Below are 15115 nucleotides of genomic sequence, written 5' to 3'. Positions count from 1 at the left end.
AACTTGAACCAGTTGAAGTTCCGAAAGCGAAACATTTTTATTGAAATGCCATGTAATCCCGATGACACTCACAAATCCCTTCCCAGCTTATCCGTTGAGGAAAACTTGCCCATCTCCTTGCCTACATATGAGTTCATGCAATGACATATAGGAAGCGGTCCCATCGCATCGCAGAAACGAAGCAACTTTTTACATTAAGTGGATGCTGATTAATCTCCTTCTTTCATCTCTGCTGCCGCTGCCTCGTTCGTCGGTCCGTGGAGTCAAATGAGACCTCTTTCCGGACTTTTCCGGAGCATATTTATGTTTGCGGAACTGTCAAGTGTAACGGTTTTAACTCACGCGTACCTCTTTCGTGAATTCGTGAGGGCGGCAACGAATCTAAGAGTGATTAGAAACTTCAAGAGCCTTCCCATATGTAAGCATGTGGAAGGTTCCTATATGGGATTAAATGGAAATCATATGAGCGAGCAAGCATGTGTATAAATCACACAATTAAAGCCACATTCGGGACGGACGGGACGGCAAGGATTGCTTCGATTTTATTTTCAGCGAATTACATTTTTCATCGGGTATAAGTAGGAGTTGGAGTAGGCGTTTGTTTTTCGGGAGTAAGGGGTGAGTAGGGGCGCGCAAATTTTAACATTCCGTAACGACGAAGACGAGGGTTGATGAGCCGCCGCCGCCTTCGATACATATAGGCATACGAAATGAGTTTTTTTTTCTGGCTGGCCAAACGGTTAAGCGAAAGATTGTGTCGCTAATTGAAAACACTTTAGCTGATTGGTGTTTGTTTATGCCGAAAATATTTTCATTAATTTTGAGCTTTTAATTAAAATCTTCGATGCGTGCCTTCGACGAGTAAGATTGATCGGTGGAAAGAGATGTTTCGTACAGTTCACTATTTAAGGAATGCAATTTGCTTGTAAACTTTTGAGTTCTACAAAGAGTGAACGATTATCCATGAAAAATGAATTAAATATTTCCAAAAGAATATTATTTAAAATCACATGTAGCCAGATCGACGTTAACTTCTGTTTCAGGTCATTAATTCGTAAGCATAGTGACTAAGCTAAAATTATAAGAATGGTTGCTATACTCCAAGTGAAGATTTAATGTTTTCAAAGTCAATAAATTCAATTTTTAACACGCTTTGACTCGAAGAACCCGCAAACGAAGATCAGTTGCCTGCTGCATTAATAATTCAAACAACTTTTTTTTCTTGGGTTGATTAGCACATGTATGACTCAAAACAGATGCGGGCTGCGTAAAATCGGGAATCATCGGTGCCTACCTTTCAGAGTTTCCATTCAGGTAGAATCTTAAGTTGTTCTTTGATGTCTACTCAAAACGTGTGGACAATTAAACTTCACTAAATTAGCATTTCTAATCAAAACTTGTGATTAGGATTAAAATTTCCAAACTATGATTACGTAACGTTTGGGTCGCCATACAGTATGAACAAATGGGAAAACCCAGGATTATTTCCCGATTTCAAATTAAGACTTGACGAAAAGTTATATAACTACTGAAGTTTTATTGATGCGATTACTGTTAACATAATTGAAAATTGGAAAACGTATTTTTTTAGAAACTTTTTGTTTCAAAACTGTTTCAGTAAGGTGGCTAATTTTTTTCGATTTTTTTTAAATGAAATTGAGGTACATAGATTTTGATTAGAAATAGGGAATAGTTGTTCGAATAATAGCTAAAATTGTTTTAAAGTTTCAGTTTCTCTATTCAGTGTTATTTTAACAAAAAAAATCCATGTCAAGTTTAAGTTTGTGGGGTTAAAGTCTGATGTAGCTTTTAAAATAACTGGCTTAACATATACGTTGAAACTCTCAGTTGGCAAGTCTGTTGTCTCCTGAGCCGATGTCCGCGAGTTCGTGCCCAAGAGTAAACATCGAACACAGTTGTACCGAATAGTTTTTCAATAACGATCCGCCAACTGCAACGTTGATAAAGTCGCGAATGCCATAACGATGGTAAAACGACTATAATCGAAACAAAAAAAAAAAACGTTGAATTGGCTTCAAAAATGCTTGAATAAAATGCATTCAAGCTACCACTTGCTACAGTACTGGAATGTTACTTAGCAATCACAACCACAAGACTTCGTTGTCCAGAACAGTGTGGCAGAAGAATTTCCGTTTGTTAACTTTTTCAGTTTTGTTTTTTTTTTCGTTCCTTATTTTTAAAGTATGTGGAACATCATTGTTTTTCCATTTTGGATTTTTTGCTAATAATAATTTTTTTTAGTTTTTTCCAAAGTATTCTTTTCTTCAATCTTTTTTTTTCTTTTCTTTACATTTTTCTTCCGACAGTCTTTTTATTGTTCTTCTTTTTTAATTTTTTTTTAAATTTTAAACCATTTTTTTTTATAAAACCGTTGAGTGTTTAGCACTAAAGGGTGATACGGTCAAAGTCTGGTCAATATTAACTTGACGTATTTCTTTCAATTTTGCATTTAAAAAACCTGAACCCCCCTCATTTTGAAGGTGTGTGTGTGTGTAGAATGTTGCTCCTGTTTTGATTCTGGAATTCACTCGTCAGTTGTCAAAATGCCGTCCAAGGAAGAAGAGCAGCGTATAAAAATTTTGGGGAAAGTTTGTCGACAGCCAGGAAGTCTGGATCGGGGGGAAATCGAAAACCGGAAGCCGCTGTGACGACAAAGAGTGTTGCCGGTAGTTTCAAGCGAAACCCTAGCCTCTCTCTCCGAGATGCCACAAATAAGCTGGGCGTATCGTCTACAACCATGCATCGAGCCAAAAAACGAGCCGGACTATCGACTTACAAGAAGGTAGTGACTCCGACGACGGCCAAAGCGCGATCCCGGAGGCTGTACACGACGATGCTGTCGAAGTTTGACTGCGTGGTAATGGACGATGAAACCTACGTCAAAGCCGACTACAAGCAGCTTCCGTGACAGGAGTTTTATAAGGCAAAAGGAAGAGGAAAGGTAGCAGATATTTTCAAGCACATGAAACTGTCAAAGTTCGCGAAGAAATATCTGGTTTGGCAAGCCATCTGTACCTGTGGCTTGAAAAGCCGCATTTTCATAGCTTCCGGGACTGTCAACCAAGAAATTTACGTGAAAGAGTGTTTGGATAAACGTCTGCTGGCTTTCCTAAAGAAACACGGTTGTTCCGTACTGTTTTGGCCGGATTTGGCATCTTGCCATTACGGTAAAAAAGCCATGGAGTGGTACGCCGCCAACAACGTGCAGATGGTTCCCAAGGACAAGAACCCTCCCAACACGCCAGAGCTTCGCCCAATTGAGAAATACTGGACTATTGTCAAGCGGAACCTAAAGAAGACCAAAAAAACTGCTAAGGGCCAGCAGCAGTTCAAGGCAAACTGGCTTTCTGCGGCGAAGAAGGTGGACAAGGTGGCTGTACTAAATCTGATGGCAGGGGTTAAACGTAAGGCCCGGCAACTCGGATTTGGAAAAGCGGAAGCCTAACTTAATATATTTCCTGAATTTTATACTAATTAAACTTGAAAAAGAAATTTAATTTTATTTTTTAAATAAACGATTTCACCGATTTACACGCGTTTTCCCTTGGCCAAATTTTCACCGTATCACCCTTTATTTACAAGTGTTTGAAACATTGACACAATGACACGCGCGTATTTAGATTAAATTTTTAAAACTGCACTTTCTTTAACTCTTTGCTCTCAGAGTTAAAATTTTTCACCATTGAAAAGTCACGCTTCAGTTGTTCACTCTGCCTTGAACGTACGTCATTGATAAATAAAATAGATAAACTTTTCTTAAATCGAAGCAATAACTCATAAGCTACTTTGATCGTCTAGAAAATCCCCTCAACTACTTGAACGTCATTCGAGAGAATTCTCGCCCTACCCAAAACTAACGATAATAATTGATTGGCCTACTGAGGTTCTGAAAAATCGTCGCCTAGCTTTCGTCACCCAACCGGCAAACTAGAAGCTTATTCATGAGGTCTGGCTGATCAACAGGTACCGACTGGCGGGCCAAACGATCATTAGGTAGTTAGGTTTTTGCGAATTCCTTAGTGTTCATCCTCTTGTCTGTCGCACATGTTGCCGGCTTCAATGTCCGGCTGGCTCGATCCAGTCAGTCCTCGCTCGAATCTTGTACGGAACAAACACTCGTTGGCGTTGCCCGATCGCGTTGTGAAACGAAACTTAAGTGATAAAAGTAAGTTAGGTGACGATAAATGGCGAGCTTGAGGCAGCCTACACTCGTTCTGCTGCTTTCTATTGCCATAAGTTTTAGCCAGCTTGGTCAGAGTTTCCGATTTCCCGACCAAAACCACCCGGTCATTTACATCGACCGAATCAAAAGCTTCGACAGGTGGTCAAATGTTTGGGCCGTGGAACCGCAACGATGGAATTCTAGTCCCAAAATCAAAGGTATTTTTTTCTAGATTTATTTTAAAAAAAATTCATATTAAAAAAAAATTGTGAGTGCTTTCTGTTAAAAAAACATTATTTATTAATTTTTAATTATTTTTCAACTGAACCACAATCTGCCATTAATCTCAATTTTCAGCTTCTCAGCAGAAAATAGATCTTAATTATCTAAATTGCTTTTTTTTTCGTTCATTTGAATCGAACAAGAAAAAAAAGATTCATAATCAGGACGCCTGGCGTCGAAGCAAGCCATAAATTACCGCGCATTCAACCGGATAGCTACGGAAATTGCCGCCTACTTTTCGCTTTCGGCAAAAAGGATAAACATCTTCCACTGTTCTACTGCTTCATTTAGCGCGAAACATAATACATTCAGTGGCGACATGCGGTAAACAAATTTTTCCAACGACGACTGCATTGTCGGGCAAATTGATAACGAATTTTCTTGTTTGGAGATTGTTTGGAAGAAAAAAAAACAATGAAAAAAGTTGAGATTTTTTTTTTCTATCTCGACTAAAACCAGCAGCAGTTGTGCCGAGCACAGTTGTGAATCCAGTTGGGAGCAAAAGATTTATGATTTCGAATGAATTAAAGAAAAAAAAGTTTTCCAGTAGTGAAAGGGTTTCCGAGGATCCTGGTTAATTTACGGCTGCCTTTTTTTCCTGCCGGAAAAACCGCTTTTCATAGCCTGGTGTCGCACTGTTTAGGCTCTAATCTACTGGCTATGAGAAGGTTAATTTCCGCAAGGTTTTTTTGTACACATTTCAAAACAATGCTGATGATTAACTAGGGCTTCAGGGGTTTCGGGTTGGAATCGGGACTAGGAGTGGAAGAAAAATTAAGGAGTCGTATCTGAAAAGTGTTAAAAATTTATTTACAAAAATAATTCTTAAGTTGGTAGAAAATCAACCATTTGATAGAGGAAAGAAATAGCATACCTTCGTTAGATGACGACAGATTTTAAAGATTATGTTTTGTTGAAAAATGTTTTGAAAGGATTCGGCTTAATTGAACTAGGCGGAGTGACAAGTGGGATGTTTTGAAATTGTGCTCGCTCCGGTAAACAAGACGGAGTTGCTTTAGGAGTACACATAAGCATGAAGAGCTGGACTCATTTTTGCTATAGATTGTTCCGGCTCCGGGAATTAAGATCGAATAGTTGGGAGAATTTAGAAAATCTTCCGTCCTTATGAATTACATGGAGTTGCTGTTACTTGATAATTTTGATACTGTTCTGGTTCCGATAAATTATAAGGTGTGGATGAAAATTTTTCCAGCTCCGATAAATAAGAAGAGAGATGAATGATTCTGTGCCGCCAACCGTGGCCTAGAGAATAGTGTTTAAATCTGCTAAGGCAGAGGTCATGAGATCGAGTCTCGGTCACGGCATACATAGTACTCGATCTGTGGGCTGGTGGTGTTAGCATTAGTAAGATGCTAGCCATTATATCCTTGAAAGATGTACGCTTTAGTTTTAAGTAGAACTTAGATCTCTTCAAAGAAACATGAAGTTTTACTGAGATCCTATATGTGTGTGTTCGTGATGTCTGCTTGCCTTTCCGTTATTTATAAACAATCTGTTTCGCGATACAAATTCAATCATAATAAAAAGCTCCAAAGCTACGAAATAACCGTTGAAGAGTACCGAACACTAAGTGCCATATTTGGCTTTTGATTCATTGATCGGAACTGCCTCCGAAGCTTCCCAAATATTTACATACATTCCTCCTAAAAGTGGTAGAAAAAAAAACTTTTTCAGCAGACAGCAATCTTACTCACAAAGCGATAGAAGTTTTCTTAACAAATTATCACTTGTTTTGTGTTGTCCGTGCCAATAATACCCAACCCAAACAAACGATTACTACCAGCCAGGAAAAAAACCCCACCGCAATAACCACAATCACAATGCACCTTCTGCTGATGATCGAGGAAGATGATGATGATGCATCTTCAGACAAGTTCTACCCGAACTTTTCAACGCTCGTCAGACACTGCACGCACAGCCAATATTGCTCCGTGCTTGAGAAAGAACCTGTTCCCAGCATCTCAAGCTCAACAGCAAACACGCGACACGACGACAAACCTCTCTCACTCAATTTTGCTGCGCCGTTACTTACAACAGGAGGCTTGGAAAAGCGCAAATAACAAAAAACCGGATCACCGATCGAGGTAGCAAGCCGTTGATCAACTCTCACCCCAGTCAGACTCTTAGTTGATCTTAGTTGATCGTTCGAGTAAGTTGGTTTACTCCGCGGCTGTTAGTAGCGTTTAAACTCGAAAATAGTTCTTATACTACAATAATAGTTGTGCAACTGATAAGACAGCAGCGATGATCCTACGGTGGGGTGTTCGAGGTGTGATCGGAGTGCTACTGTTGGCACAAATCTCAGCTCAGCAACGTAAGTGTAATGGGTTATTAACCTACCGAAGAAATTTGGCTACCCCCACAAATAGTGCAGTTATTTTCCATTCGCCCGAATAAATACTTGCTACCCGCTGCTCGAGAACCAGCTTGAGCAGAACCGGTTCAATTGGATTGGGCCATATTTTGGGCTGAGCGGTGAATTGCTGGGATCTTCCAACAGCCTACAGCCTACACTGGACGACCTTGAACTTCTCTAGGCGGGAGAAATGTTGGGGAAGATTATCAGTACAGGTCGCACGCGTGCTCTCGACATGCAAATGTTTGGCAGTTGTATTGCTAATTGAGACATTCCGGTTCACTGTCATTTGGGAAGGTCAAGTGCAAGTAGGCAGTGTTTTTTGAATGCTCGAATGGTTTTGCGATATTGAACGAATTGGAGTGATTTGGCAAACTAGCCTCAGTAAATTCTTTTTGTACTTTTTCTGTGAAGTGTAGTTCCAAAACATGAGAATCACATAAATGTAGATACTTCAACAAGGAGGGATAATATAGATTCAACCGATGAATAAACTGAGGCTTCCAATCTCAAGTAAAACAAGATAAAAGGATCATTGAAGACGTGCTTTGTGACGTGTTATTTTATAACTGGGCTATTTTTTCATCATAGTTCTTGTTAGACGGTAGTTTCAAATAACATCTGAATATTTTCATATGACCGTTATTTGATCTCGAGTACTTCAGACAATTTATCTGAAACTGCTAATATACTTCGAATCATATTTCAGGCTTTAACTCCTTCCGAACGTAGGGAAGCGAGTCTCACGATTTTGTACTTCAGCATTTGCAAACCTCTTTCTACTCTGCACGTCAATGATCTAACGCAAAAATCATTTTCATTATGGGTTCGGGTTTGCTCGTCTTGTTTTTGAAGTTTAGTTCGAAAGACATGATGATTCAATAATCATCTGCTCTGTGTACTTCTTCTGAATTTTAGGGCGAAAATCCTGTAACAGAGTTAAGCTAACAGATATTCAAAGATCGCATTCAAATACCCCTTTCGGAAGCATTTTACACGACATACTAATTCCTTCAGCTTAGCTAAGCTAAGCTTTCCCTTTACAAAATGATCAATAACAGCGCCGGCCACGTCCTAGTAGTATATGAGGGATGAACAAAGGATTGTTGGTAAGATACTTTTTTGGATCAACCATGAATCTGTTATTCCAGTTTACTTCAAAACCTTGTTTCAAAATTCTGAAACAATGATAAGTCAGTATCACCGTCTATACGTCTGCGTATCTATATTCAAGACAAAATTGTTCAGCAAATAATTTTCTTTGGAGTATTTATAAATTGACACTAAAAACCATCAGCAAACTCGGTTCCACAGATGAAACAAAAATGATATTGATTTTTTAGTACAAAATATTCAATTTTCCCATACAAACATTAATGTTAAAATTTACTCATGTAAACGTTCTTTAAAAATACTGCAAAAAATCATGGATGAGTTTTGAACCAAAACGATGCTTTGAAGAACCCAGGATTTGAGAAATTCAAAAATGACCCCAAATCGACTCAGTCTAATATTACATCCTAGATACGAAAAACTCAAGAAATCGTATTTAAGTCTTAGATGAAAAGAAATGCGAAGTTTCCTCAAATTTCTCATCTCTCGTGGCTCAGGTCTCAAGTCTTATGCGTCAAATCTTATGCCTCAAACCTGTTTCACAATACGCTATTTTGGTTGCTGAGGCAGTCATCTCTTAACATCAGTGTGTGTCACACTTCTATTTACAAAAACTTCTTAGCGTTTTTCATCGAAAAGGCCTGGAAATGTTTTCTTCCAATGCCGTGTTAACCCTTTCCTTCCCATGGTAGCACAGGTGAACCGAAACTTTGCACAGCTCGAATTTGACCTGGGCACTTTGGATCAACACCATTTTCTCACCGAATGTGCAGGTATGAATGAAGAATCATTGCACAAAATTGGAAGAAAATCGATTCACTAGTTTTTTTCTCGGCACATAAAAAGCTGCGCAAAAATTGGATTTTTTTTTAAGTTTAAATCAAGGCGTTCTGCTATGTATTGCATGTTCGACCTTCATGACTTACACCAAAAACGATGAGTCCGAACATTTAGGTATAATAATCACCGAAGTGAGATATTGGATCTTTATAAATAAGAATAAAATTATGAGCTGAGCTCAGTTACAGTTTATACTTTAAACTAACGACGTGTCTTTTATCCGCGAAAGAAAGTACATTTCACGTTCAAGTAAATCAAGTTCAATAATCTCTCAAGTTTTCATAATTATCCTCAAATAAATATACTGTCGTACAGAAAATTGCTTGTCTTCTTCTTCTTCTTCTTTTACCAACATAGCCAAAACGTGTAAGCATCCTGGAAAATGAAAAGACTTGCGTCCTTCATTTTTCTATTCAACGTTATCTCTGTTACATAAAACATGCATTGCAGAGATAACTACGGCCAGGCCAACCATGTGGTAAATACCGCAAAAGATTCTGGAGCAAGGGGAGGAATAAAGCGTGGAGTTCCCTACCAAACGCTTCATATGGATTACTTATATACCTACAGCATAATTTGAAAATAACTTCACTAATCTAATGACATTGTGTATTAGGAAAATAATACAATAATATCGTTTAATATAATGGAAAAGGTTGGATCTCATCAAATAAGTCTTGGAAGTTTTCGACTAGAAACCTCTTCCTCTAGTCTGGACCAGCTGGCTTAAAAATTCCTTCAGAAGTTCCCCAACCAGGATTCAGCATGCCGAAACAAAATACGAATCACTCCGGGAACTACCACTTAAATCTATCATTTTCCACTGTTTAATTCTAAAAAAATTAGTTTTATTGTAATTTAATTAAAAAAAATTATGGACGAAAACATAATCGCGTGCGTTGCCCAAAAGTCATGGCTTACTCCTCCTGTCGTACAGAAAATTGCTTGTGTAAGCAGAATGATTTTCTGTCAAAAGTTTTTTCTCTTCAGGATAGGTATTTAATCTACTAAAATGATCACATGTCTCGAAATATTTGCAAAAGCTCGTGATATTTTTTTGAAAAACGGCATGTTTTGTTTCTCTGGCGAAAAGTGTCATGGCGGCCATTGTTCAAGGCAAAACTCCACTGGTTCATTTTGTTATAAATTTGATTATACTTTTCAAAATTTTTGTTGTTTTGTAATTTTTTGTCATTTCCGTAATTTTTGTATTTTTTCTTTTTCTGTTGTGATTTCTGTAATTTTTATTATTTATTAATTTTGGTTATTATTGTCATTTTGTTCAGTTTTGTTACTAAGTAATTTTTTCTTTTGCATACCAGATTTGATAAGAATTTCGATGATTCGCAAATTATTCAAATTACAGTAGAACCCTCTTTTTTCGAGCTTCTTTAAATGTCCAAGCCTCCAAATTATCCGTACCACCGGATTATACGCTTGGTAGAACTCACGTTCGAATGACGTAGAAATTCACTTTAGAATTGTTGTTAAACATATGGAATAAGATATGGTATCATTCATTTTCTTCTTTTCCGAGGTGCTCGTTCCTAACTCGAATAGAAGCTCTACTAATACTCCAAAGGGAATCTTATTCTAAAATATGGCTAAGTTCTAAAAGCAAAAATGTACTTGAACTAATGTCACGAATAATTGAAGATGACACAAGAAACCGATACTAGAAGGACGAAGTAAAACCATTTTTGGGTGCGTTTTCATAAGACGGAATGGTGAAATTTCTCGAGCTTCATAGGGCGTAACGGTGAAATTGTTCGAATTTTTCATCTAAAAAGTTGAATATCTGCAGAACGGCGCAATTTTTTTTCGAGTGAATAATAAGTGATTCTAATTTAAAATTTTACGCTGTACATATTCGGCATTAAAATCGAAAAAAAAGTGGGCGTTGAGAGAAAATCGTATTTTAACCCAAGCAACCAAAAGTCACATATCTACTTGAAAGAAGGCATTGAAAGTTACATATTGGCTGACAAAGAGAATCAACTGCCCAATTCCCTTTAGTGAACTTTATGTACTCATTATTGAACTGGAAAGTTGCAAAAGTGATTAATTCGTACGTTGTATGTGACTTGTTTTGCCCAATTCCCATGAATGAGCTATAGGTATTCATTAATGAACTTGAAAGCTGCAAAAGTGATTCATACGTACGTTATATTGAACTTAAGTCACATAAAGGGCACAAAAGTGCTCAAAACGGGATTTACTAAGTCGGGATTTAAAAAGTGCATTGAGGTGCTTTCAAAAATCAAATCACCACATCGAGTTTTAGTTTTAGTTAGAACAACATCTAGGCGTGGTCTAGTGGTAGCGTGTTCGATTTTCATCACGAAGGTCGGGGTTCGATCCTCAAGCCGGGCAAGTTTTTTTTCAATAAGTAATTTGGTAACTGAGTGACCATTCTGATGCGATATATGTAGGAAATGTAGGAAAGAAGCAATTGAGCAATTTGTCGAATTTGGAATCCGGCGCGTAGCATCATGGCGGCACAATCTACAGAACATAGTAAATAATCAAGAAATAATCAAGAGAAGGTGATATTAACAGATGCCAAGGGTGCAGTTGAGATAGAGAGAGATTTTTTTCTCTTTATAGCGATTTTTTAGAAGCTTAACAAAAAGGCCGTTGAGAGCTGAATAGAAGATCATCAAGACTTGTTTTGGAACAGGGGAAATTTAAATTGTCTCACAAAATTTGCTGTAACTTATCAAACTTCATGTTTTCATGTCAAAATTTGATGAGATAGTGTGATAAAGTTCATTCTAGTACCTGGCCAAATTTTATCAAAATCGATCAACGTTCCTGAAGTTCTTATTTTAGATCACGTTTGATTATCAACATGTTTGTGCAGATTTTTTTTTCTCTCCTCTCGGCTGCCATCTATCATAACTTTGGACTTATTACCAGATATAGAGGGAGCCTATTTGAACCAACCGGTTTTAAAGGCTTTTTTGTAGCTGTCACTTTCCGTGCCGCTTCAACATAATAAGTAAATCCGGATAAAACTAATTGTTATAGCCTTAGTACCAAAATAAATAAAAGATCTCCGCTGCTGAAGACACTGATTCCGTCTTCAAAGTTCTTGTTAATAGTTCTAACCTCTTAACCCGAGTATATTTTTCATTCGCCAATCCTTTACGTCATAAAAACCCTTTTTATTTTATTTTTTTTTAAATTTTGTTTTCAATTTAATTTTTATGAACTTCGCAACTTTTCCCAGCACATTTTTCCACGGTCATCAATCTCAATACTTGCGATTTCAACGTTTAAAAACCCTATTGTAACTCTGCCTGATAATTTTCCACGAATTTTCACCAGAAGCACATTTCAATCGGCTGTTTTCCTACGTAAGAATGAACGCATAGAAAGCAGAGATGCCAACTCTTTTTCAGAAAAGTCTGGAAGATTTTAAAAAAATGTTTGGAAAAATCTGGATGGCGAACTTTATAGGTGATAACCTATATTTTTTTTGGTCGCTTTTAATTGATAATTTAACTATACATAATCAATGCCTGACACCATTGTGGAAGTATCGAAACTACGTTCTATGATTAATTTCCTGCTTAACATCTATCTTCGTAGAATTTGTCATTTTTCAATTATTTATTCGAATATTCGAACCATTTTCTATCTCAAAAGTTCTGCTTTTTTAACTGTTTGTAAAAAAAAATTTCGTGTCCATACTCAAAATTCTGGAAATGTCTGAAAGAAAAGTCATAAGTCTGGAAGTCTGTCTGACGAAAGTCCAGAAAGTCTGGAAGATCCAGACAAAATCCGGAAGAATGACAGCAAAGCAACAAAATCAATGGACTCGCTGAAATTTATTCGCTTCAAAGGCAAAATTAAAAACGTTTTTTGCTCTTTCTTCTGCTTGGACTCAACAAATTTAAAACGATTTTTGAATGCAAAGTGGGTTTAAAGTCTCGTTGCACAAATACTGATTCTAAATAATGTTTTCCCAGAATGCACAACGCCAACCCGGCGCCGGGGCATCTGCCGCTCGATCTACGACTGTGACAGCATGTTGTCCTTCTTTGGCGATCGCCTGCTGACCTGGGAGGAGCGAGACTTTCTCCGGCTGTCCGTCTGCACCGGGGCCGCTTCGGGTCGACAACCGTACGTGTGCTGTCCTGATCGAGTCAACGGCGGAGGTGGTGGAGGAAATTCGGTGACACCAGCACCACCACCGGTCATTTCGAGCACTACGCCCAGTATCGGGGATGTTAATCCGGTGGGACGCACTTCCGGTGGGGCTTTGCCGAATCCGAGCAAAAACGAGTGTGGTGTCAGCATTGGGATGCGAATTTACGGTGGAGAAAATGCCGATATCGATGAGTTCCCTTGGCTGGCCATGTTGGAGTACGAAAATTTCCGGGGGGAACGAAAGTTCAGCTGCGGAGGATCACTTATCAACATCCGATACGTCGTAACGGCGGCCCATTGCGTCGTTGGTGAAGTCGAGAAGAAGGAAGGAAATTTGTGAGCTGAACATGGAGCTTAAATTTTTTCTTGTTAACGTTAGTTTTTGCCTCAAATTTCAGAATAAGCGTACGGCTGGGAGAATATGATACTACGACCGAAATCGACTGCATCGAACAGGACGGCGAGAAGATTTGTGCGGATCCTCCGCAGAATATTCCGATCGAGGAAAAGCGTGCACACGCCGAGTACAGCGAAGATTCCAAACACAACGATATAGCCCTGCTGCGGCTTAGTCGCAACGTGGAGTTCTCGGACTTTGTTCAACCCGTGTGTCTACCGTTGCCAGATTTCAAAAGTTCATCGACTGGTTCCGTGAACTTTGTCACCGGTTTTGGTAGGACGCTTAAAGGTAAAATTTTTCTATTTGGGAAAGTATAAAGTTTGAATGATAAAATATCTCTTTTCTTGCAGGAAGCCGCAGTATGGTGAAACAGAAGCTCGGCATCAAGGTGTACGATCAGGAACGATGCCGGACCAAGTTTGCCACCAAGAAGGCGGTCATCACCGACAATCAGATGTGTGCGGGTGGTGACTTTGCCAAGGATTCCTGTCATGGAGATTCCGGCGGTCCGCTCATGAAGCTGCAGAAAGTTTGGACCCTCGAGGGGGTCGTGTCCTACGGTAATCGGTGCGGATTGGAGGATTGGCCTGGTGTCTACACACGGGTGCTGGCCTACATGGACTGGATACGGACCAACATTAGAGATTAACGCGCGTTAAAACTGATTGTGATGTGAATAGTTTTAGAGCTGTAGGTTATACATTTGAGTCAATTACATGTCAATGGAGTTTTTTTTATACGTTTTTTGATGACCTGAACCTTGTTCAAGGCTTTTTCAAATAGAACAGGCTACGAAATGGGAAATATGTGCTTTTGCACACCGCGACAAGACAATGTAATGTAAATGATGATTCTGAAGAAGCAAAAACAACAGATAGGATAGATAGAAGTCTGAAACAACAATCTAACCAAAATCCTTCGTCAACCTCATCATCGTCATACAAGCGCTTCAATCACGTTTGGTGTTGTACGCTTTCTTCCACTTTAGTTTTCAAATGTTTTCTCTAGTGTAGTTTTTTTTGTGTGTTCGAATATAGTCTCATTAACATCTATATGTCATTGTGACTGTTACTGTCAATTTCGCATTAGCATTTTTTTGCAAACTTTTTGTACTGAAACTCAAATCTTGACAAACAAAATCCAACCTTGACTTAATAACTGGTTTTTATTAAGAAGTGTATCTCAAAAAATTCATCCATAACTTTATTTCTTATCACTTTTGTAATAAAAAAAATGTTAATACAAAATTAAAGAAATCTTAATCTATATTTTTAATAAGAAAAGTCTTGTTTCTACCTCTCTTCCTTTCTAGGCCAAGGAATAATTCAATTGACGGCGACAATCCAAAGCTTGAACTTTTAAAACTATGATTGCGCTAGAACATTTTTAAACGTTTGATTTACTTTAATTGTTTAGATTCATCTTGATGGAATCGATTATAACTTAATGAAAAATAACTAACCCTTCATAGCCTTTCATTTTGATATCTGGAAGAATTTAGATAAAAAAAAGGGATTTTATCTCCGACTTTGATCACTGGAACTCTTGACTCTTTTTATCAAATACAATTCAATCATCATCTTTGAGTTTTTAACAAATTGTCTAAGGTTAAAAATGAGAATTTTTTCTTTATAGAAAATTGAATATTGTTTAAAAATTTAGATAAACAGAGGAATTTTTCAAACAACCCTTCAATTGAAAATATAGGAAAGGTATGTAAATTAATATGATTGATAATGAACAATTATTATCATTTTACTTTACA

General features: G+C 37.9%; 1 protein-coding gene across 2 annotated transcripts; it reads left to right on the top strand.

The window, feature by feature from the left end:
* Positions 1–4118: 4118 nt before the first annotated feature.
* Positions 4119–14073, top strand: LOC129759407 (CLIP domain-containing serine protease B9). Of its 2 annotated transcripts, none has more exons than XM_055756849.1 (4): positions 4119–4401; positions 12770–13286; positions 13349–13638; positions 13701–14073. In XM_055756849.1, the coding sequence occupies exons 1-4, from the start codon at positions 4206–4208 to the stop codon at positions 13997–13999; spliced, it is 1302 nt and encodes a 433-aa protein (XP_055612824.1). In that variant the 5' UTR covers positions 4119–4205; the 3' UTR covers positions 14000–14073. The 2 variants fall into 2 exon arrangements, with proteins under 2 accessions (XP_055612824.1, XP_055612826.1); XM_055756851.1 differs by lacking the exon at positions 4119–4401 and adding an exon at positions 6627–6800.
* Positions 14074–15115: the final 1042 nt, after the last annotated feature.

Source organism: Uranotaenia lowii, unplaced genomic scaffold (genome assembly GCF_029784155.1).
Source record: "Uranotaenia lowii strain MFRU-FL unplaced genomic scaffold, ASM2978415v1 HiC_scaffold_153, whole genome shotgun sequence".
Classification (NCBI taxonomy): Eukaryota; Metazoa; Arthropoda; class Insecta; order Diptera; family Culicidae; genus Uranotaenia; species Uranotaenia lowii.
Note: the sequence above shows the minus strand (reverse complement) of the source record. Positions and strands in the feature narration are given on the sequence as shown.